The sequence below is a fragment of the Perognathus longimembris genome, chromosome 14, assembly GCF_023159225.1.
Source record: "Perognathus longimembris pacificus isolate PPM17 chromosome 14, ASM2315922v1, whole genome shotgun sequence".
NCBI lineage: Eukaryota > Metazoa > Chordata > Mammalia > Rodentia > Heteromyidae > Perognathus > Perognathus longimembris.
Window position 1 is genome coordinate 43,852,131 of NC_063174.1, and position 25,070 is coordinate 43,877,200.

The 25,070-nt window shown below is 41.0% G+C and overlaps 2 protein-coding genes across 3 annotated transcripts; one reads left to right on the forward strand and one right to left on the reverse strand.

The window, feature by feature from the left end:
* Window positions 1-649: 649 nt before the first annotated feature.
* Alkbh1 (alkB homolog 1, histone H2A dioxygenase) lies at window positions 650-19,766 on the reverse strand. 2 transcript variants are annotated; one of them, XR_007213156.1, is made up of 7 exons: window positions 19,593-19,766; window positions 17,630-17,738; window positions 12,367-12,529; window positions 9,271-9,361; window positions 6,314-6,507; window positions 3,264-3,943; window positions 650-887 (listed from the first exon to the last, which is right to left on the reverse strand). XR_007213156.1 is itself a non-coding variant. In XM_048361896.1 (6 exons), exons 1-6 carry the CDS (start codon window positions 19,764-19,766, stop codon window positions 3,517-3,519), a joined length of 1,158 nt encoding a protein of 385 aa, XP_048217853.1. In that variant the 3' UTR covers window positions 3,177-3,516. The 2 variants fall into 2 exon arrangements, 1 of the variants encoding a protein (XP_048217853.1); XM_048361896.1 differs by lacking the exon at window positions 650-887 and having other exon boundaries at window positions 3,177-3,943.
* On the forward strand, window positions 19,749-24,964 carry LOC125362937 (SRA stem-loop interacting RNA binding protein). Its single transcript, XM_048361897.1, has 4 exons — window positions 19,749-19,951; window positions 22,759-22,817; window positions 24,004-24,111; window positions 24,859-24,964. Exons 1-4 carry the CDS (start codon window positions 19,855-19,857, stop codon window positions 24,922-24,924), a joined length of 330 nt encoding a protein of 109 aa, XP_048217854.1. The 5' UTR covers window positions 19,749-19,854; the 3' UTR covers window positions 24,925-24,964.
* The last annotated feature ends 106 nt before the right edge of the window (window positions 24,965-25,070 follow it).

Here is a 25,070-nt window from a genome sequence, read left to right on the forward strand (position 1 = left end):
GCAAGGACAGTGCTCAAGCCCCAAGTCCAAGCCCCAGGACTGGCAAAAAAAAATAAAATAAAATAAAAAAGGCAAGGTGCTGGTGACTCATACCTTCAATCCCAGCTACTCAGAAGGCTGAGATATGAGGATCACGGTTCAAAGCCAGCCTAAACAGGAAAGTTCATGAGACTCTTATCTCCAATTAACCACCAAAAAGCCAGAAGTGGAACTGTAGCTCAAGTGGCAGTGTTAGCCTTGAGCACAAAAACCTTAAGGACCAAACAATGGGTTATTTATTTATGATGTTGGTTATGTTGTTGTTGGTGTGTGTGTTTTAATTTCTGCCTTGTAGGTGGCAAAGGAGAATTCAGAAAGGGAGGAAGGAGGGGTAAACAAATGCAATAATAATATTCAGTATACACAATGTGGAAAATGAATAACTTGTGGTTAGGGATATGAGGGGTAAACTAGGAGACAGAGAAGGAGGGGGGTGATTGTCCAGAAGAGAAATGTCTGCATTACCTGAATTATGGTAACCCCGGTGTACAACACCTTAATAACTGGAAGTGATGCTGTGGCTCCAAGTGATAGAGTGCTAGCTTTGAGGGAAAGAGCTTAGGGACAGTGCCCAAGCCCAGAGTTCACACCCCATGACCAACAAAACAACAACAAACCAAAAAAACCCTAGCTCAGTGACAGTGCACAGGCTCCGAGTTCAAGCCCAAGACTGGCACACGCACACAAAAAGAACACTTTCCCTTTGGTCCTTTCTTGGTTTCAGGTTTGTCTCCAGGATCCTTTCTTTGAGTGCCCCTTCTTTCCCAGGAGTCACTTCCTCTATCAGAGGCCAGGTCATTATCTTTTAGGTTCAGTGAACCACCAAGGTCTCTTGTCAGGGTTTCGCCCTGCCATTATAACATAAAAGCACCCACACTAATATGTACATTAATTAAAGTGGCTGGGCTCCAACGAAATTCTAACTATTTTGGACACTGAGACTTGAATTTCATATGCCATTAGATAGTCTTGATTTTTTTCTCCTTCAACTCCTCAGTTCATGGGCAGGGGTGGGGAGAGAAACACTGCAGACAGTTCTCCTCACCATCCCACTCGAGGAGCATGTTCGCTAGAGCGTGCAATGTGAGACAGGAATCGGCTCTCTGCGGCCTTCAGTTTCTACTTGCTCCTCCAACTTCAATAAGTCTAGCATTTGGGCCCTGATACTCAACTGAAGAAAATATAATTAATTCGAATGCTAAAGGTATGTTTCTGCTAGATTTACTAAATGACAGCATGTTGGTTTCAGGTGGGTAGATCTAATGTACATTATGGATGACCTAAGGACTTTTCCCAGTGGTAAACTTAATTATATATGATTTCCCAATCATGCACCAATTTTAGAACCTTATACATAGGTAATGAATCTACATTAACTTTTATTCCTTAAAAAAAAAATCTATACCTGGGCTGGAACGTAGCTCAGTGGCAAAGTGCTTGCCTAGCAAATGTACCGTGCTAAGTGTGATTCCCCAGGGCAACAAACAAACAACCCACCAGTTTAAAAAAATCTATAGCTGGGCTGGGGATATAGCCTAGTGGCAAGAGTGCCTGCCTCGGATACACGAGGCCCTAGGTTCGATTCCCCAGCACCACATATACAGAAAACGGCCAGAAGCGGCGCTGTGGCTCAAGTGGCAGAGTGCTAGCCTTGAGCTGGAAGAAGCCAGGGACAGTGCTCAGGCCCTGAGTCCAAGGCCCACGACTGGCCAAAAAAAAAAAAAAAAAAAAAATCTATAGCTGCAGGAAAATCTGTGAGACTCTTATCTCCAATTAACCACCAAAAAGACAGAGTGTAGTTGTGGTTCAAGTGGTAGAGCACTAACTAAGCTCAGGGACAGCACCCATGCTCTGAGTTTAAGCTTAAGGAGAGACACACAGACACACAGACACACACACTATCTATACCTGCTATTCTCATATAAAATTAATACTCAATGTTGGTAGTTTTTTTTAAAAAAGGTAAGACATATTGAAAGTATCAGTCGGCAAAGTGGTTACCAGTCAGTCTTCCTTGCAAACAAGCCCACTTAGTAGCAAAACAAACTGGCACAACTTAGTCTATAAAGGAACTCCTTTTTAAGTATCAAAATCTCTTTAGGAAGAAGGCAATAAATATTTTCTTCATATTTATGGATGAGGAAACTGAGGTCCAGAGAAATGTACAATAACTTGATGCAGGATATTGTTTGGAGTTTAAGGGGGTACAAAGATTCAAACTTGGTAGCTAGTCCTGCTAGCACCTCGCAGCATTTGGGATGGTGAGGCAGGAACATCTTAAGTTCCAAGCCAGCCTGGGATAAAGACTTTTTAAAAAACAAAACAAAGCAAAACAAGTGAGATCCTTTCTTAAAAAACAAAAGCTTAGTGCTCCCATTTCCAAGCAGTCTCCCACCAGACAGAGAGCAGTGACTGGACTGTGAAGCAGTTTTCTTTCTGAGATAAGGACAAGAACACCCCAGGTAGAGGTGGGTGGTTTTGGGGGCAGGAACAGCCACAGGGCTTCAACAGCATGAACAATGCACCAAATAAAAAGAAGAAAAAACTAATCTCAGATACACTAACCCTCAAGGACAGATACAGATCTTTAATTTAAAATTGAGTAAGTTTATTCATGAAGAAAGCAGTAACAGAATGCCCTTGGGACTTTTTCAGTCCAAAAATTAAAACTGCATTAAAGAAGTCAACAGGGACCTGATACTCAGGAAGCTGAGAGTTGAGGATTCAGGTTCGAAGCCAGTCTGGGCAGCAAAGTCCATCAGAAACACCTCTCCAGTGAACCACCCAAAAGGCAGATGTGGAGCTGTGGCACAAGTGGATCTAGAATGCTAGCTTTGAGCTAAAAAGCTCAGGGATAGTGCCCGCACCCTGAGTTCAAACCCTGGGATCAGCATTAAAAAAAAAAGGCCAACAGGGAGAGTCTGGAGACACTAAGAGGCACACGGACAATCTACTTTCCCCCTTCCATGGACTTACAAATATTAATCTTTTAGGCAAAGCTATGGCTGTGTTTAATGTCTTTTCTAGGAAACAAGATTTCTGGTTTCTGATTTAGGGTTTCTCTGTGACAGTGAAAGAAAGAGGAAAAAGAAATTAGAACTTTGATGGTGACTGGAAGAATTAAGATGAATCTAATGGCTTGTTCATAGAACCATCAACAGATGTCCAGTATTTCCCATTAATAAAACTGGAGGTATTTAGACTCCACAGACATGTAAACTCACCTCTACCTCTCTCAGAGGTAATGGCAGAGTCTGAAAGGCATATGTGGACGATCCTATCTCCTTTAGATGACCAACACATGTCACTGCCAACATCTGTCTAGAACCAGACTCAGTCAAATACTTCTCTGAGCACACCGTAATATTTATTCTTCAGGATATATTCCAAAACAATTCATTCTTCCCTGTCTGTCTTGGTGCTAGAGTCCGTGATCACTATAGACCTGCCAGAGTGGAAGAATGAGACCTCCAAGTCTCAGCTGTCAGGGCTTAACCTGGCCCGTTTTACTTGGCTATCTTGGTCATTCAAATGGCAGAAACCTGTGGTGATGTCTCTCTTTTTCTCCTCCATGTGTTCCAGAGGGAAGTCCTGGTCTGTGGCTAGTACTTGTCGGACAGTCATGTTAACACGAGCAGTTTTCAAGTAGCTGGCACACACCTGCCAGTCCTCCAGAGAACAGGGCTCCACCACTGAATCCCCGGGAAGGACAACTGGGAGAAGTGTGTCTAGGCAATGAGGCAGGCCTTCTCCTTCAGGGTTTGGAAGCACTCGAGGGACTGCATGGTTTAACAGACGACTGAAGCCCGACATGACCATTATGTCACCACTGTGCATAAACATGGCTGTGGGGGCTTCATCTCTTTTGAGACCTCCAAGGAGAAAGATGGCAGACTGTCCAAAACTACAAAAAAATAAGCAGAACCAGCAAGGTTTTGTTATTAGTCATAGTGGTGAAAGTTACTACATTATTCTATAATTTCAGCTTGATATTTATTTATTTATTGATTGATTGATTGTTGCCAGTCCTGGGGCATGAACTCAGGGCCTGAGCACTGTCCCTGGCTTCTTTTTGCTCAAGGCTAGCACTCCACCACTTGAGCCACAGCACCACTTCTGGCTTTTTTCTATATATGTGGTGCTGAGGAATCAAACCCAGGGTTTCATGTATACGAGGCTAGCACTTTTACCACTAGACCATATTCCCAGCCCCACTTATTTTCTTTTTAAACTTTTCTCTTTTGGCTTGTCTCAGAGTGACCAACCCATGATCTAATATCTATACCTGAATTTTTTTTTCAAGTGCTGAGAATGAGCACAGGGCCTTGTATATGCTATGGAGATGCACATTTTATGACAGGGTGTAGGTCTGGTTTATACTCAAACTTGCAATCCTGCCTTAGCCTTCTAAGAAGCTGGGATTATAAGAATGTGCTACCACATCTGGCTATTATCTACACTCATGATTGCCCAGATGTATTGCAAAATAAAATTTGGCACATAAATGAAGAAATTATCCATAGATTTTTACTAATGAATCTTTTTTGTTTGTTTTTGGTCAGGGAGTTTGAACTCAGGGCCTGGGTGCTATCCCTGAGCTCTTTTGCTCAAGGCTAATGCTCTATCACTTTGAGCCACAGTACCACTTCCAATTTTCTGGTGGTTAATTGGAGATAAGAGCCTCATGGACTTCCCTGCCCCGGCTGGCTTTGAACTGTGATCCTCAGATCTCAACCTTCTGAGTAGCCAGGATTACTGATGTAAGCTACTGGCACCTGGCTTTAATAATGCATCTTTATTTATTTATTTTTTTTGCCAGTCGTGGGCCTCGAACTCAGGGTCTGAGCACTGTCTCTGGCTTGCTTAAGGCAAGCACTCTGCCACTGGAGCCACAGGTCCACTTCTGGCTGTTTTCTGCATATCTGGTGCTGTGGATTTGAACCCAGGGCTTCATGTATACGAGGCAAGCACTCTTGTCACTAGGCCATATTCCCAGTTCCTATTAATGCATCTTTTAAGCTTTCGGTATTTCAATGAAATGGGTTGCGTCAGTTACTATGTTAGTATGTAAAAGACTTTCTTCATTGAAATACTGGTAATCTTTGCAAAAAAATTAGCTCTATATTTGCTCCATTAATGCAGAAAGGTCATTTACTTTGTCTTATGGCATTCTATTTGTCTATTCCACAAATCACTGATAATGCCTTTATTAAAAAACAAGTGAACAAACAAACAAAAACCATACCTGTCTTAGTAGAGTTAGTATTTCTGGGCACCCATGACTAATGCCTGTAATTCTAGCTACCCAGGAGGCTGAGACTGAGGATCATGGTTCAAATCCAATTTGTGCCACACCAAAGCTAAGGAATAGCACCTGTTCAAGCCTTAACACTGGGATAAAAAAGTTAGTTTTACAAAAAAAACAACTGTAATTTAGTACTGCTTTGGAAAAGCTAGGTGAATTTTATTTTATGACACACTATTAAGATGTCCACAGTGGGGCTGGGGATATGGCTTAGTGGCAAGAGAGCTTGCCTCCCCTACCTGAAGCCCTAGGTTCGATTCCCCAGCACCACGTATACAGAAAACGACCAGAAGGGGTGCTGTGGCTCAAGTGGCAGACTGCTAGCCTTGAGCAAAAAGAAGCCAGGGACAGTGCTCAGGCCCTGAGTCCAAGGCCCAGGACTGGCAAAAAGAAGAAAAAAAAATAATGTTGAAGCCAGGCACAGGTGGCTGTAATCCTAGTTTCTTAGGAGGCTGAAATTTGAGGATTGTGGTTCAAAGACAGCCTGAGCAGGAAAAGTCCATGAGACTCTTATCTCCAATAAATTACTCAAAAAATGCCTGAAGTGGTGCTGTGGCTCAAATGGCAGAGTGCTAGCCTTGAGTAAAATGAAGCTTAGGGACAGTGCCCAGGCCTTGAGTTCAAGCCCTAGGACCAGGAAAAAAAAAAAAAGTTTAATGGTAGGTCAGGTGCTGATGGCTCAGACCTGTAATCCTACTTGCTCTGGAGGATGAGATCTGATGATTGAGGTTCAAAGCTAGCCTGGGTAGGAAAGTCTGTGAGACTCTTATCTCCAATTTATTATTAAAAATGCTAGCAATGGACTTTTGACTCAGTGGTGGTGGACTAGCCTGTGGCACAGAAGCTCAGGGACAGTGCTTAGGCCCTCAGTTTAAGCCCCAGGACCAACACTCATTTAGCTAATAATTCAGAAAAGAAAAAAAAAGATACCAAGTAATCCAAATATAAACATCCCTGGAGGGAACTTACCTGAAGGATAGCAGGGGTTTGGAATGATCTAGCTCAGACTTGTCTACGTGAATTCCCAGGGTGGAGTCTAGGCGGTAGTAATTCAGGATCCCTGCTTCAGCTCGGAAACCCTGAAACCCACAGGCAGCAGCTACTTGCTCTGAGAGGAAAGCCAGGTCAGAAGGGAAAGGTGTATAATGATCTGCTGAGTATTTCTTTGGTAAAAGTAGAGAGAATAAGAAAACAAAACAATAATCTCAGGAACACAGGAAAACTGTGGCACAAGATTAACTTACCACTTTAAAATCCTCCAACTTATATGGCATGCACTGTGGTATGTAGTAATAAATTACACAAATTCATCTGAATGGTGTTTATATCACCCTCTAGTACATTTTAATCCTAAGGAGGATAGTTCTCTTGGGTAAAAAGGCAACTCAAAACTATTACTGTTACCTAAGAAAATGTGATGACTAAATGTAGTATAGTGTTTAGATTCTGGAACAAAAACAAAAGGATATTAGTTAAAAGCTACAGAAGCCTGAACCTCCAGTATGGACTTCACTATTATAATATGTATTAATACTGACTCATTGGAAAGGATTAATAAATAGGAGGTATAGCATCTCACTGTTCTGTTTTCTCTGGGCTTCTGTAAATTGAAACTGTTCTCTAATAAAAGGGTTACTTAAGAAAAAAAAAGGACAACTCAAATACTGTAGCCAGCTTGCAATATGGTGTAGTGCAACCTCAACAGTCAATCTGATGAGATGACATGCTCAAAACATCTGAATTAAGTCTGACTTATGATTGCTAAGGTAGGATCTTAAAATGCAAATAGTTCTCAGCACTATCTCTAAACTGCTACTACTGTAAGCAAATACCTTTACTTACACAAATACATACACACACATAAATACACACACACACTTACCCCAAGCCAAAAGACAAAGGCCCTGACACTCAACTAAAAAAAAACACCTCTGTGCATACAATTTGTGACAGCTACAAGGCCTACACTTGCCATCTAGACTTTTAGTTAGTTTCCCATGCAGAGAAGCTGGAGAGCTGGGAAAGTTGTGTAAACCAGCAATGATTACACCCTTCATTTCCCCCCACCCCCATGGCTCTGCTCTCACCTCTTTCTTCCCTAAGTTAACCTCAATTTTAATCGTTTTGATCAGAAAATCCATTTTGTCTCAAGCTTCCCTAGTGCCTTCCTGTAATTCAATTGGGGGAACAAGTCTCAGATCTGGACAGATGGAATTTACTTTACTTAGAAGTGAGTTTTAACTTCAGTCTGTTTTTTTAAAAAAAACATATTTTACTTTTCATTTCTTTAGTAAAAAGGCTAACTTTGAGGTCTGCTGAACCAACAGCTCCAAACAAAAATATCATTAAAAGCAATAGCTAATGTTTTGTGCCCTTGAGTGCATAGTATAGTCAAGAACTGCTGCAATCACTCTACAATAAATTAATCTCTTAATTTCTTATCTACCTTCTGTCGTAGACATTGTCAAATACAAGATTCAGACCCACGCTGCCTAACTCAGAGAAAATCACATGTCTATTCCATTGAATAGATAGTTTCCTAATGAATCTGTAGTACTGAAAGTAAGAAGTATATCTCAAATATCAATCTGTCATGATCTGCAGCAGTTATTTAGTAAGTTGGGTTGACTAAAACAATAGTTTTTAAAAAGTAAATGCTTGGGCTGGGAATCTGGTTTATTGGTACAGTGCTTGCCTAGCATTCATGAAGCCCTGGGTTCAAGTCCTCAGTACCACATACACAGAAAAAGCCAGAAGTGGTGCTGTGGCTCAAGTCGTAGAGTGCCAGCCTTGAGCAAAAGAAGCTCGGGGACAGTAGCCAGGCCCTGAGATCAAGCCCCAGGATTGTAAAAAAAAGAAAAAAAAAAAGTAAATGCTTAATAGGTACAGGAGGTGGTCTATACCAACAAATTTTCTTCTCAGCACATAAGACTTCTTTTACTCAAGATGTCCTGTAGGAAATAATCACCCAACAAATTCTAAACAATAATGGAAAAAAATGGTAGTTGAGATTTGCTCTTAAAAGCAGTAAAGAACTGGGTGCCTGTAGCTCACGCCTGTAATCCTACCTACTCAGGAGACTGAGGTCTGAGGACCATCGTTCAAAGGCAGCCAGGGCAGAAAAGTTGCTGTGAGAGTCTTATCTCCAATTATCCACTCAAAAACTGCAAGTGGGGCTATGGCTCAAAGTGATAGAGCGTTAGCCTTGAGCACAAAGAGGCTCAGGGACAGTGCCACAACTGACAAAAAAGAAAACAAGGGCTGGGAATATGGCCTAGTGGCAACAGTGCTCGCCCCATATACATGAAGCCCTGGGTTCCATTCCTCAGCACCACATATATAGAAAAAGCCAGAAGTGGGCACTGTGGCTCAAGTGGTAGAGTGCTAGCTTTGAGCAAGAAGAAGCCAGGGACAGTGCTCAGGCCCTGAGTTCAAGCCCCAGGACTGGAAAAACAAACCCAAAACAACAAAAAAAACCCAAAGTAATAAAGAAATGGTTATCCCTGAATCCTACTTTGAGAGAGCATTAACAGAATACTTCTGATATAATACTATATCCAGAAGACAAGTTTTTCTCTTAATAATTATTCATTCTTCTTGATGTATGTGAAGATATAGTTATTTATATGTGAAGATATGTTAATGTATTTATTTACTTATCTTAGTTTTTAGGGAAGGGTCTAAGTTGCTAAGGCTGGCCTCAAACTTTTGACTCTTCCAAGTTCTAGGATTCAGAAATGAACTATCATACCTGGCTCTAAAAAGAGAGTTCAAAAGAGGAAATCAATGAGAGAGACATTTTTCCATAAGTGGACAGTTTACACTCTACACAGTCTCTCTTGTAATGGTGAAACTTTAAACTTGTCCAACTATACAAGTCTAAGCAGCATATCAATGGAAAACAAAAGAATTTAAAAAGTAGATACCTTGCTGTCCCAGTTATAATGGTATCCTAAGGTCACCCAGCGCAGTTTCTCTAGTAAACTTCGTTGTCGTCGTTTGTTCATTTCTTTACTCCTATAAGAGGTTGGTAAGAAAAGAGGGTTTATTCATCTTAAATGGTAAAAATAGCCTTATGTATGGATGGTGGAGTCTATAAATTTAGTATTCTATGGTACAAGCTGTTAGTCAAAGCTTGGTAAGGGAAACAAGAACAGATAAATGAGTTGACTAAGAATATAACGGCAGTGAAAAACATACTGATCTTTATTTCTAAATCTTCTGCTGGATGGGATTAACTTTAAATGTTAAGCGTCTAGAATCCCAGGAACTATAAAACAAGAAAAAGAGAAAAGAAAAAGAAAAGTGATAACATTAGACCTGTCAATGGGAAATGAGCCCAAAGTACTGTGGTCAATGTTAAGTATGGTTACCAGGGTATTTTCGATTTGGTTTGCTGAAAGTGGGATATAACTAATCACAGTTATTATTATGTCTATAATGATAGTGGCTTCCCAAAATTGCAGGTTGGGAAAAAAAGTTTGGCAAAATACATAGAATATAATTTACAAAAAAACTGGGTTATTATGACTTTCTTAGCCCTGTATAACATAGCTTAGATAATAGAGGCCTAGTTAGCAATTAAAGCATCACTGAAATATATTTGGTTTCTGTCACTCTATTGCCCAAACTATAAGTTTGGAGAGAGGTACTTATTCTGAAATTATGCCTTTCTAATCTATGTGATTCACTTTTTTTTTTTTTAAATAAAGGGGCAGCTTATTTGTTTGACTCATCAATGTTAAGTTTAATAATTTTACTTTTTTCCTCTGTGGAATTTACATAATTAATCAAATTTTTGTCTAAAACATCCAGCTGTTTAGTAAAAAGACGACTCCTTTAAGGAATTTATGTTAGGACAGGAAATGACACATTTAAAGTTTAAGAAGAAATGAGGAAAATTAAGGCAATAAAGTCTAGTAGTGGACTGAATAGCATGACTTTGATAGCTATGAGAGAGCTCAAAGTCAGCTGTCTCATCTTTAAAGCTTGTGGTAGAGAAGAATTACAAAGAACGACCAGCAAGCTGAGAGCTAGGGCTCATGTCTATAATTCTAGTTACTTAGGAGGCTAAGATCTGAGGATTGTGGAATGATAATGTGGGCAGTAAAGTCTGAGAGAGTCGCCAAAAAGCCAAAAGTGGAGCTGTGGCTCAAGAGGCAGAGTGCTAGTCTTGAGCAAAGAAGCCCAGAGTCAGTGTCAAGGCCCTCAGTTCAAGACACAGGACTGGCACAAACAAAATCCCTTAAAACAAAAGAATGATTAGCATTTAAACAGGTGGTACTGGGCACATAAAGCAAAAGTGAAGGCTTTCCTGGAGGCCCATACTCAAGTGGCTCTCGTCTTGATGTTTGCTATGAGTTTATAGAATAGATGCTGTCTGTCTTCCTATAGTTAGTTCATTATCTAAGGACATCATGACACAGACATTTATTAAGACCAGTAGTTCAAAGGCATGGAACAAAAAGCACTGATTTGTTTAAGGCAAGTGTATCCAAGAGAGACATAGATAATAATCTACTATCCTTTCAAACAACTACACAGATGACCACTGGATTTTGAGAGGGCTCATACCACTGTCTCACTGATAAGAGTAGTTCACTATGACTTGACTGTTTGTACAAATGTGGAGTTTATATTAGTGTATGCCTTCCTTCTGGGAGTTTGCAATTTTGTTGTATGTCAGGCAGAAACTGCCTATGTGGCCAGTTCCTAGTAAAAACCTGGATACTAAGCTTCTTTGGCGGCCACTTTACAGATTGTGTCACAACTCATTGCTAGGGAAATCAAGCATGCATAGCAAAATCAGCAAAGGAAAAAGTAGCATAGAACAAAAATCTAGGGAAAACCAAATATGAGCTTCTAAGGATCCTCATGTGGTGAAACCACTCAGCATGTACTTGATTTCCCTAGTAATTAGCTATTTCCTTCTCTTTCCCCTTACAGCCCTGATATCAAACCTCGGGCTTCATATATGTGAGGTAAGTGCTTACCACTGTTCAACCACTAGCCAGCCTTTTGACTTTTCTGATTAGTGAACTCCTAAAAATTTGGATCAGTTGAAACAGGCAGAGTAAAAAGGAGAATATGCTCAATTAAAAAACAAAACAAAACACTTTTGGGCTGGGAATGTAGCTTAGCGATAGAGTGCTTGCCTAGCATGCACAAAGCCCTGGGTTCGATTCCTCAGGACCACATAAACAGAAAAAGCAGCAAGTGGCACTGTAGCTCAAGTGGTAGAGTGCTAGCCTTGAGCAAAAGAAGCCCAGGGTAGTGCCCAGGCCCTGAGTTCAAGCCCCAGGACTGGCAAAAAAATACCACACCACTTTTTTTTTATCTTCGATAACTCCACTCTACCAGAAAGAATTATTTTCTCCTCTGTTCCCACAGTTTTTTTCCCCCTAACCTTATCATAAGTTTCTGAGCTCTATTATGATTATTCCTGTAGATAATGAGTTCTTGCTGTAGAGTATGCAAGGAGAGTATCACATTACATTTTGTGTCTCTAATGCCTAGCCTCATGCTTGGTATTCAGTGAGTATTTGTGGAATGAATAAATGGTTGTAGAAACAACATGATGGTACAAATAATGTTTTCCTCCCATAAGCAACAACTGACTTAGCATAAGAAAGCTAGCAGCATCAACTCCATTTAGGAAAGTAGAAGTAGAGCTATCAATGATACTCTTCACTAGAACACTATAAATTTTCAAAGCAACTTGCTTTTAAGTAGAAAAAAAGGAGTGAAGCTGAATAAAAATGGAGCATTTGATGACTAATGTGGATGAACTCAATATTTAAATTATGATAAGCGAATCTTGCAACTGGATCTCAGTTTATTATAATTGTCAAAGCATCTGGCCAAATGTTCTCAGGGGAAGAATACAACTGTGCTGCCTCATGTGGAACTGTGAGAAAAAACACCCAGGATGGTCACTTGCATTGTACTCTTTTAGAATAGCTTCTTTAAAGATCTGCATTGATCTGAGCAGTGTATTAGCACTCAGTCTTATAAAGACTTACCTTAGAAACTCTTTGCTCTGTTCCCACACATCTTGGATCTCTTGTTCAGTCATATGCTTGTCCAGGTTACATACATTAGGTTTCTGGGAGTATAACTTAAGGCACTGCTTCACCCAGTGCCATTGGTACCCTGGGAGGAAGGGGTTTGGGATAAAAATAAATCCTATACAAAAGATGAATGGGAAAAAAGAAAAGGAAATGCTATCAGTTATTCTGTCATTTACTCTTCATAGCCTTTTAAGTTATGCACCAAGTTAATGAAAAGCTAGATTTTGATCACCAGGCACCTACCCCTATGCAGATATCCCTGGCTTTTTTAATATTCTGAAGAGGGACAAATATTCTATAACAACTGTGAACTGGGTTATCTCAAAGAAAATTCTAGAAGTGAAAGTGCCAAAAGTCAACTTTCTAATACAGTCAGACTTTCTAATACAGACTTCAGACTTAGGTGGTAGAGGCAGGAAGACTGCAAGCTTGAGGTCAACCTGGGCTACATAGTGAGAAGTTACCTCAAAAATAAACAGCTGTAAGAACTCATGGCTAGTGAGTGGCCAAGTACTTGGCTTTTGTCTGTAAGGTCCTGAGTTTAACTTTCAGCATTGCAAAAATGGGAAGGTTAAAAAAATGCTTCATAGTTTAGCAATAGGTAGTAGTTCTGAACTTTTCTGCTTTTTTATCCCTAGTTGTTGAGTAGTAGATGTTTCCAACAGCTAATACTTCTGTTATACCTAGGTGTTTCCTTCTTGTCTTTTCAGTTTTGTAATACCTGATGAACAGTTCTCCATAGTATCTGCTGGACTCCAATGCATGACAAACATTCATTCATTTAACAGATACATACTATGCACCAACACTTTCTTAAGAATTAAGAGGTAAGTGAGTAACTTTTGTCTGGAGACAGTGATGCGCCTGAAGATAATAGAATAATCCCGTGTATATATTTTAAATTTTATTATAAAGGTGATGTACAGAGGGGTTACAGTTAGATAAGGAACAATTCCTTTTAGAAGCCCAGCTTTGAAAGAAAACAAAGGCTGAGGAGTAGCCATGCACAAGTAAAGACTTAGCGAGTTTTTGGTTTGAGGGACTGGCAAGAACTAAACATGCTTACAGAAAGTGAAGAAAGAACCAGTAATGAGAAACTGGTTGAACATAAAAGGGAGGAAAGGAACTGAGCACAGTCTTAAAAATGAGATAAAAGATGAGATCAAGACAATGAAGGGAAGGCTCTCAAGGAATTCTTCCTCTAAGATTAGAGGATGTGAGTAAAAGCATTTGCATATAAATGGGGGATTTCGGGACAGTGCAAAGGTTTAGGCCAGATGGATTCAGTTTTCCCAATCTGATAAACAATAAGGCCATCCTAGCAAAAGTATGGCTGAGGAAAGTTCTTGAGGAGTAAGAAGGAATAAATAAATTAAACAAAAGGCAGTCTTATGTATTACTGGAATGTTCTTTTGCAAAGGGATATGAAAATAATATGAAAAGACTGAAATTTAAGGATTTAATTTTTTTTTTTTTTGCCAGGTCTAGGGCTTGGACTCAGGGCCTAAGCACCGTCCTTGGCTTCGTTTTGCTCAAGGCTAGCACTCTACCACTTGAGCCACAGTGCTACTCTGGCTATTTCTGTTTATGTGGTGCTGAGGAATCGAACCTAGGGCTTCATGCATGCGAGGCAAGCACTGTACCACTAAGCCACATCCCACCCCAAGCTTAAGGATTTTTGTGTTAAATGCTAGCAGTAATTTGAAGGTCTTTAATGCCTGGTGGCACTCAGATCTAGTCTAGACAAGGCCAGCCAAGTTCTGTCAAGGAATAGATAGCAACTATTTTAGGCTTTGAGGGTCATTTGCTCTCTGTAGCAGAGAAATGAGAGAGTAAGTAAGCCAAAACAGTTGAGTGGGCGTGCCAACTCCTGGTCTAGACTATTAACAATGTGGCACATATTATAAGAATGACTGATATTGGGCTGGGGATATGGCCTAGTGGCAAGAGCGCTTGCCTTGTATACGTGAAGCCCTGGGTTCGATTCCCCAGCACCACATATACAGAAAATGGCCAGAAGTGGCGCTGTGACTCAAGTGGCAGAGTGCTAGCCTTGAGCAAAGAGAAGCCAGGGACAGTGCTCAGGCCCTGAGTCCAAGGCCCAGGACTGGCAAAAAAAAAAAAAAAAAAAAAAAAAAAGAATGACTGATAAGTAGACAATAAAGAAAAAGGGCAGGGCTGGGAATATGGCCTAGTGGCAAGAGTGCTTGCCTCCTACACATGAAGCTCTCGGTTTGATTCCCCAGCACTGCATATGTGGAAAACGGCCAGAAGGGGCGCTGTGGCTCAGGTGGCAGAGTGCTAGCCTTGAGCGGGAAGAAGCCAGGGACAGTGCTCAAGCCCTGAGCCCAAGGCCCAGGACTGGCCAAAAAAAAGAAAGAAAAAGGGCGACTGGGAATGTGGCTTAGTGGTAGAGCTCTTGCCTAGCATGCATGAAGCCCTGGGTTCTATTTCTCAGTACCACATACACAGAAAAAGCCAGAAGTGGCGCTGTGGCTCAAATGGTAGAGTGCTAGCCTTGAGCAAAAGCAGTTCAGGGACAAAGGTCCCCAGTACTGACAAAAAAAAAAAAAAAAGGCAAGGCTCAAACAAAAAGACCTTTGGTAGTAGTCCTAATCTTCCCTTCATTTTGAACTCAAATAAAGAATAACAAGAGTTTAATAACAGCTATTAATAATAAATTCAGTCAACTCATTAATTAGAACAACTACTAAAAATAACTAGATGCCTACCTAATGTAAGCCTCATTAATTTTCCATAACTGCATGAAGAAGTTATTAATCCAGTTTTAGAGACGAGAGAACAGAAGTTCAGAGAGTTACCATGACTTCACTGATTCATCATCCTCTTGGGGCCAATAGCACACATTTGGGAAACATCATGGTTGTATTTGTGACCAAGGAACAAACAAAACCATTAGGCCCTCACTTGCAGCAAACCTGAGATCTTTGCCTTATAAATATTGGATTCTAACTAAATTGTGTTTGAACAATATCCATAGTCCATTATCAGAATTACAAAGAGACTAAACTATATTCAGCAGAAATGAACTTGTGCTGACATATTAGATATATATAGAAAATAACCTGAGGATTCTTCCACTACACGAAATCTTACCAAAAGCACTTAAAAGTTCTGTCTAGATTGTTATAGATTCAGAAACAAAGCCAAGCAGCTTAGAGATAAGTGTTAAGAATAGATTGGTAATTGCAGTTGACTTACTTGTTTTGCCATTTAATATTATCAACAGCTTATATTCCAAACCAAGCTTAGTGACCAAGAGGTTAGTTACTTGTTGGTGCCAAGGAAATCTTATATAGAAAAGATTATTAGCCCCACACAAAAGACAGAAGGAATTTTTTTTTTTTTGGTCAGTCCTGGAGCTTAAACTCATGGCCTGAGCACTGTTCCTGGCTTCATTTTGCTCAAGGCTAGCACTCTACCACTTGAGTCACAGTGCCACTTCCAGCTTTTTCTGTGTATGTGGTGCTGAGGAATTGAACCCAGGGCTTCATGTATACGAGGTGAGCACTTTACCACTAGGCCATATTCCCAGCCCCAAAAGGAATTATTTAAGAACATAAAGAGGTACCACCCCAATGTGATTTTAAGACAGGGAATTCCAGAGTATCTCAAAAAGCTGGTACACCAGTTTGGACAGTATGAAACCCAAAGTGGTACTGATAACTATGCAGTTTGATACATCTGTTAAAAGGACTTAGAGCAATAGAAAATCACTGTCTTGAAAACAGGTACTAAAATTGAGCCTCTAAGTTCCAACAAGCAAATAAAACACTGCTGGTGATGCATGTTCTACATTTATTTGCTCAAGCTCAAAGAGTGGGGCTTTCCTATGTAAAATCTATCACTCAACGATTTCCTTCATAACTTCATATAAAACCAAGTCTTCTGTAGTATTATAGCCATTACGCTGCTCACCCACATTAACAAATATTTTAGTAGTCACACTAAGAGTGTTAGCACAACTCTTAGTCTTGGTTCCTTTTAAAATATTTCTCTCACTTTGAACTCATATTTGAAATTACAAACATAAACTTTTGTCTTTTAGGAAAAAAAAAACCCAGGTAGGTATGGTGACACCTTTCTGCAGTCCAGTCCAGGCTAAGGTGAAATGATTACTTGAACTCTGGAGTTCTAGCCCAGCCAGGGTAACATGGTGACACAGTGCCATCTCAGCAGCATCAACATCATTATCACCACCAAGAGCCAAAAAAAGGGAAAAAGTATGGTAGATATGCAATGACATAAGGCATTTCTGTATCTTCCATGTCATAATAATGTCTAATGACACTCGAAAAAAGCTTAGCTAATATCCATTCTTATTAACTTTTTATCTTAATTTCTCTATTTGTAAAGCAAGTTACTTGACATCATTAAAAATTGTGAACTATTGAATCAATTAGAACTTTTGATCTCATTAACTATAATTATCTTTTCAAAAGCTATTTCTTTTTTTTTTTTTTTTTTGGCCAGTCCTGGGCCTTGGACTCAGGGCCTAAGCACTGTCCCTGGCTTCTTCCCGCTCAAGGCTAGCACTCTGCCACTTGAGCCACAGCGCCGCTTCTGGCCGTTTTCTGTATATGTGGTGCTGGGGAATCGAACCTAGGGCCTCGGGTATACCGAGGCAGGCACTCTTGCCACTAGGCTATATCCCCAGCCCCCAAAAGCTATTTCTTGATAGCAACACGTTTTAAGCTGTTATGTTATTTAACAATTTGTCTGGAATAATTATGAAGTATTCTATTATTTAAAGCAATTTTTCTGACAGAATAGATGTACAGATGTACTCTGTGCCAGGGAGACCAGAATCAATGTCAATCTATTTTTATTTGTTATACCACTTCCTGCCACATAAGACAGGCACTGCCGACTCTTGCTCTTCTATTTGTTTTTAAGTTTTTATTATAAAACTGATGTACAGAGAGGTTACAGTTTCATACGTTTGGCATTGGATACATTTCTTGTACTGTTTGTTACCTTGTCCCTCATACCCCCCTCCCCCCTTCCCCTTTTGCTCTTCTATTTGAAAAATGGAAAAAATTTAAGGGGTACTAGGGTGTGGAACATTATGTGTTTAGTTTTCTCCTTTGTCTAATATATATTATATATTTTTTTCTTTTTGCTCACAGATCCTTCTAGGAAATGAGAGAAATAACTGAGGAATTTCACCTTCTCTGAGGCCAGGGGCACTCACCAGGATAGCCTTCAAGTCCATAAGCTCGCCACTTGCTGACTGGCTGAAGTCCTGCTCTGCGTGCATTGTGCTCACTGACTGAGGACACACTGAGCTGAGATCTGACCACCTGGCAGGAAAGAAACAGAGAACAGCTAAGGCTACTTCATAGGTCAGCCTGGGAACTTGAGATCTCTGAAGACATTTCTGGTATGGGGTAAAACTAACAGTCTTATGCCTATGATCTTAATCTTAGCTCTACCACTTGATGTAGGGCTTTTGAAATGAGTCATTAATTTCCTAGGGCCTCAGTTTCTTTACCTGTATTCTCACACTACACAGACAAAATTAATATAAGTAGAAATAGGAAAATCAAAAGCAGACTTGTTCTGATTTGCTACATTACCTTTTCTTATGAGATCATACCTTGATGAGTTAACAGGGGTCAATGAAAGGTGTGTTGTATTGGATTATTTGAACTGACACTGTTACTTACTTGCCAGATTGTTAAGCATCACTTTCTCCACTGCTCTTATCAGATGAATTGTGACAGCAACTTCTTCTCTAATTTGCTTTTAGTCTGCTTTGAGCTGTGGACCTTAAGTTTTCACATACTCAACACATACTTGTGTTTAGTGCTGACTACTTTGGGTACTCTGCTAGCAGACACACCATGTCCCATTCTCAAGAGGCTCATCTTCTAAAATCCATGAATGGCAAAATGTGGAAAAACAGAGCTGAATTAAGGTCTTAAAGAGTTCTTGTAAGTCAAGTGTTACACTTTGTGTGCCGACTTTTTGCCGTGTTATCCTAACATCTTGAAGGTCATATTGGATGACAGGATGAGTTCTAGACAAGTATGAATTTATTGCAACACTGCAATTTTACTTTACTGAGAGCTCTAAACTTGGCCTCATTTTGGATATCAGTGAACAACATCAAGGGCCAATAAAGGATGGCTATATATATGTATGATTTGCAAAGCAAGCATAAAGAAAAATGGAAGCACATACAGTCGTGCGTCCCATGTATTCCTTTCTCATTTTTCAGAGGGGATATCTATCTATCTATCTATCTATCTATCTATCTATCTATCTCTGGAAGCATAGCTCATGAGACTTCTCTAACCAGCCAAATGCTGGAAGTGGCACTGTGGCTCAAGTGGTAGAGCCTTGAGCAGAAGTGCTCAGGGACAGTGCCCAGGCCCTGAGTTCAAACTCCTGTGCATGCCAATTGGGGTGAGCCATTCCAGCAACAAGCACCTAAGACCCCTGGGATTCAGCCAGTTCGGGGAACAAGGATCATGGAGAGGAGTAAGAGAATGATGTGACATCCTAAATGGAGTCACTTTATCTCACTCTTTCAAAATTAATCAGAGCTGGGGGATCAAGCTTGTCTATCTAATGTCCATACCCCAGTATAAGAACTAGCCGAATTAGCCAAGTCATCCAGTTTGCGCGTGTATGTGTGTGCATTTATACACCCCCCCCCCCAAGTGTGTATATGTGGGATTGTCTCAAAATTCTTCCATGGCTTCTCTATAAAAGTATTGGAGAAGGCAGGGGCTAATAATTTTAAACGCACAACGAGTTAACTAACAACATGAGACTTCTCTCTCAAGTTTGGGAATTGTCGAGGTGTTTTTATTTTTTTGAGGGTGCAAGGAGCTATCCTCATGTCTAAGAAGGAGTCCTTAGTGGTTTTATTTAAAATAGAACTGTAACTGGATACTAAAGAAAATTAAAAAAAATTTTTTTCCCCAGACTTTTCGGACCGAGCAGCGGCGGGGAAGGGCCAGAGCCCAGAGCTGTGTGGAGACGGCGTGTGGGCAGCTCCGACTCCGCGCGCCCCGCACGCGCTAGGGAGGAGAGGCTCGGTCCACGATCGCTCCCGCTCGGGCGGCCAGAACGTCGGGGAAGCCGCTCCGCGGGACGGGGCGGGGCGATGGGCGGAAAGGTCGCTGGCTTCCTCTCTCAGTCCATACCTTGGAGGCACTAGGACCCGTGCCGCGGGCTGCCGAGAAGTCGATGACCCCACCCAAGTCTGCAGTCCCGGGCCGGCTCTGCCTGTAGAAGCGGAAAAGTTTCCGAAAGGCGTCCTCTCCGGGCTCTGTCGCCAGCGTCACCACAGGACCCACGACGGCCGCCATCTTCCCCATGTCGGAGCCTGGACGTCAGTGAGCCCGGAAGTCGATCTCCAGTTCTTCCGGGGTCGCGACCTCGGGGTCACACGAATCCCCTCTCAAGATGGCAGCCTCCGCGGTGAAGGGTGCGCTGGCCCTGCGCTCCGCCCCTGTTCGGCCGGTTGCTTTTGTCAGAAAAATCCCTTGGACCGCAGCGGCTAGTGAGTGAGGGGTTCCCGGGAGAGGCGTGCGCGGAACCTCTCTGGTTTCCTAGCGCACCCCAGGACCCGGCGGCCCAGGTTGCGCCTGAGCCGGCCAAGCGCATGGGGGCGGCGGGTGTGTGTGTGTGGGGGGGCGGGTGGAGGACAAGTAACTGATGTTCCCTGAGCTTTTAGCCTGTGAAATCACGGTCTGTCTCCCTGCAGTTTTGGAGTGGGAAGGTTTGTTGATCACGTTGACATAGAGGGACTATTTTGGTACCAAAAGGGTAGGAGTGGGGACCAAAGATCGTGCCATTTATTTCAAAAAAAAAAATGACAAACCAGTGTTTGGGAAGGGGTTAAAAACGGAAGGGGCCGGAGCCACGCATGTCTTTAAAACCAAATCCACAGCATTTCAAGAAGGCTTGAGAAGGGACGGGTCCGGAATGAAGGGAAGAATAATTTCCAGATTTTTTTTTTTTAATGTCGGTGAGTTGTTGTGTTTAGAATTTAAGAGGAGCAGGCTTAGGGAAGATAGGGAATCCAGCTGGAGGGTGTTGAGTTTGAAAAGCGCGTATAGTCTCCACCGGGTGATCGGACAGTGGTTGTACATTGTAGTTGAGAAGTGGATTCTGCTGCCTGGATTAGAATTCCAACTCATCTATTTAAAAGGGGTATAATTTGAATAACTCAGGTTAATAGAGGAAAGGAGGTTACCACCATGCTTCAGATTAATCATTAAAACTGTAGTCGTTAATATGTGCCTCATAAAATCGTGGACAGGATTAACAGATGATATTTAAAACTTAAACTCATGGGTGGTTGTAAGAAAATTCAGTCTCGAGAAGCCACCACTTAAGAGGCCAAATTATGAGTCTGTATGGGGGGGGGGGCAAGTGGATGTGTCTTAATAGCCTTTGAGGGCACATGCTTCTCAGTGACTTAGTTTCCTTCTAGTCCAGTAGGTTAACTCCTAAAGGTTCTACTGCCTCCTAAAGGCAGGTACCATATACTGCTGACATGGGTCTTCGAGGAAGATTCAAAATTCAAACCGTAACATTTTGAAAAGTGTTCTGGAGAACTGTTATTTCTTGGATTAGCACTATTGTTCTGATTCTCTAGTATTATATTCTGTGAGACCCTTATTTTGCCACCTGGTTTTTGACCATCCAATAAAGCTCTCTAGAAATTTACTCTATTAATTGAATTCCTTTACGCTTATTTATTATTTATGGAATATTGAATCCCTTCTGTGTGTTCCACTGTAAATACTGTTGTACCTATATAGCTTATAGAGTAATGGTGGGACTGAGACTATAGACAACAAATATAAGCAGCTGAACTAATGAAGTTTAGATGATATAGGAGACAGACGTAAGCAGGTAATAGAAAATTAAACCAGCACAACTAATCACTGTAGGTCAGAAGAGAAACAGATAATTTTTTTTTTATGTTTAAGGTAAGTCTTTGAGACTTCATAATGCTAGTTCAATGTTTTATATTGCAAGAGCCCCCCCAAAAAATACTCAGTGAATCTCTCTGGCTAAATTCTGGATAGATAATTAGGATTATTGGGTGGGTACCTGTGGCTCACATCTATAACCCTATCTACTCTAGAGGTTGAGATCTCAGAATCAAGGTTTGAAGGTAGCCAGGGCAGACAAATTCAACTCTTACTTCCAGTTAAGCAAGAAACTGGAAGATGTGACTGAAGCACTAGAGTACCATCCTTGAGCAAGAAAGCTAAGCAGGAATGAGAGGCCCTGATGTCAAACTCTAGTAGTGTCACACACATACTCAAGAAAGAAAAAATAAAAAGGAACACAGCCATTTACACAAAGTTAGGAATCCACAGGGTAGGATTTAGAGAATTCAATTTACTATACTGGAGAGTAACTATGGACCAGCAGTGGGAAATGGCATAGTAGGCTTAACCTACTATAAACTTTTATTATATTATTATTTATTTATTTATTTTTGCCAGTCCTGGGCCTTGGACTCAGGGCCTGAGCACTGTCCCTGGCTTCTTTTTGCTCAAGGCTAGCACTCTGCCACTTGAGCCACAGCGCCACTTCTGTCCTTTTCTATATATGTGGTGCTGGGGAATCGAACCCAGGGCTTCATGTATATGAGGCAAGCACTCTTGCCACTAGGCCATATTCCCAGCCCCCCTACTGTAAACTTTTAAATTATGAAAGACCAAAGACTAAATTAGGATTTTATTTGGAATTTTATTATGCTATTGACAACCTGGATTTGTCTTTTGTATGATCTGCTCACAGGGGTTATAATTCACACACCCAGCACAATATGCACTAAGATGGAAACACTCAATATTTGCTTAATATGAAGACTGCAACCAGTTGAGCAATTTATTCTATTCCTAGCCCATCAACAAGTCTGTTACTTTACAGCAATATAATTAATCTGATAGCTGCTTGCTCAGTCTTCAGGCCAAGGAAATGCAAAGTAGTTCCTATCTACAAGAAATCGAGGACAGCTGGGTGTTGTTAGTTCACGCCAGTAATCCTAGCTAACCAGGAGGCTGAGACATGAGGCGTGCAGTTTGAAACCAGCTTGGGTAACAAAGCCTGTGAGACTTTTATGTCCAATTTAGCACCAAAAAAAAGTTAGAAGTGGAGCCAAGTGGTAGAGCACTGGCTTGGAGCACAAAAGCTGAAGGACAGCACCCAGTCCCAGAGTTCAAGCTTCAGGACTGTCAAAAAGAAAACAAAACAAAACAAAAAAAAACTGGGGCCTGTAGAACCTTTTTGGGTTTTATCTATAATCTGGGATACCATTTCATGTATCTTCTTCCCTTTGAACAGATGAGCTAAGAGAACACTTTGCACAGTTTGGTCATATCCGGAAGTGCAGTGTACCTTTTGTGAGTATATCTTTAAAAATTAACTAATGGGGGGCTGGGAATATGGCCTAGTGGCAAGAGTGCTTGCCTCGCATACATGAAGCCCTAGGTTCGATTCCTCAGCACCACATATATAGAAAACGGCCAGAAGTGGCGCTGTGGCTCAAGTGGCAGAGTGCTAGCATTGAGCAAAAAAAGCCAGGGACAGTGCTCAGGCCCTGAGTCCAAGCCCCAGGACTAGCAAAAATAAAATAAAATTAACTATTGGGGGCTGGGAGCTCTGTGATAGAGTACTTGTCTAACATATATAGGGCACTGGTTTCAATCCTGTGCTGCAAATAGAGAAAAAAATACATTGTCATCCTCAAATTCATAATTTTTAAAATGAAACCATAAAAATATAGTAACACCTATTGGAATGGTTTGCTTAACGGCTAAACACACACATTAGCTGGGTCCTCTGCTTAATATCTCACATAGCTGTAGTACAGCTTTTGTCTGTGGCAGTTTGCTTCATAAGAGGCTCAAATAGGGAAAGAATTTCTTTCAACTGTAGCACTGAGGTCCCTGCTTTTTTATCTTTTAGCTGTGGGTTTTCAACTGGGGGCTGCTTTCTGCTTCTCAGGACCCTCTGCAGTTCTTTGTGACCTGTCTTCTCTGTGGTCTCCTATACACCATGACAGCTTGCTTCAGGCTTAATTTTTCTAGTTCCAAAGAATTAGGACGTAAGAAATAAGCAGAATACTTTAGCAACCATTTCCATTGACTATGACTCCATCTAGAATGACAGGAAATTCATTATTCATCACTGGCAGTGGAAAAACAGGACTAACACTAAGAGGATAAATATATACAAGGTTAGTGACAATTATCAATGTCTGTAGTTTGATTTTTTTTTTTTTTTTTTGGCCAGTCCTGGGCCTTGGACTCAGGGCCTGAGCACTGTCCCTGGCTTCTTCCCGCTCAAGGCTAGCACTCTGCCACTTGAGCCACAGCGCCGCTTCTGGCCGTTTTCTGTATATGTGGTGCTGGGGAATCGAACCTAGGGCCTCGTGTATCCGAGGCAGGCACTCTTGCCACTAGGCTATATCCCCAGCCCTGTAGTTTGATTTTTTTAACAAATGAAAATGTTGGCAGTTTGATTTGGAGCTCATGAAAATTTCAAGTTCATGATTAACCTTTTCCTTTATATTTTTGAATTGTTTAGGACAAAGAGACTGGCTTTCACAGAGGTATAGGTTGGATTCATTTTTCTTCAGAAGAAGAACTTCAGAATGCAATACAACAGGAAAATCATACTATTGATGGAGTAAAGGTAAAGCTGTTTCCCTATCTTATAAATTCTCCACTCACCAATAGGTCAGGAATGTAGAATAACAAGGGACTTGGGGAAATGTATGCCTGACAAGCTTCTTTAATGCTTGTTAAGGAGTGGTGGGGTTCTAGGTCTGGGAAGTACAGAAGACCTTTTGTTGCTGGGCTACGAGCCCAGAGCCTTGTGTATGTTAAGATACACTCAACAGCTGGAAGACCCTTAACTGATTAGCAAGGCATATATATGTACTGCAAAACTGTGCAAACAGTAATCCAGGCCAACCTGGGTTCAAGTCTTGATTTTCTCAATTTACTATGTGATCTTGGCAACATAGGTTTATAAATTTTTAACTAAAGTTCAGAAGAAGAGACACATACTAAGCATTTTAGTTACTAGTACCGAGTCCCTAATAAAAGGACACTCTTGCTGGGCACTGAAGGCTCATACCTATAATCCTATCTACTCAGGAGGCTGAGAACTGAGGATTAGAGTTTGAAGCAGGACTGGGTAGTAAGGCCCAAGAGCCTCTTACCTCCAATCAACAACCAAAATTACAGAAGTGGAATTGTGGCTCACTAGGCAGAGGCACTGAGTTTAAGCCCCAGGATGAGCATAAAAGGGGAAGGGGGATTCTTATAGTAGTAATATCCAGTATCGTGTGTGTGTGTGTGTGTGTGTGTATGTATGTATGTGTGTATAATCAACACTGCCTTTTCTTTAAGTGTTTATTTAATATTTTTCCCCTAGCTCCAGGTTCAACCTCAAAGACCAAAAAATTTTCAAGGGGATCAAACATCAGATGAAGAAATTTGAGTAATTATTACTCATTAAATAAAGCAAACATTAACAATTTTGTCTAAGTGTTTTTATTGGAAACAAATAGTTGCACTAAACAAGACCTTATTTCCCCACTCCAAAGTAAAACAGCACAGTAGAGGGAAAATTCACTTGCTAGCACA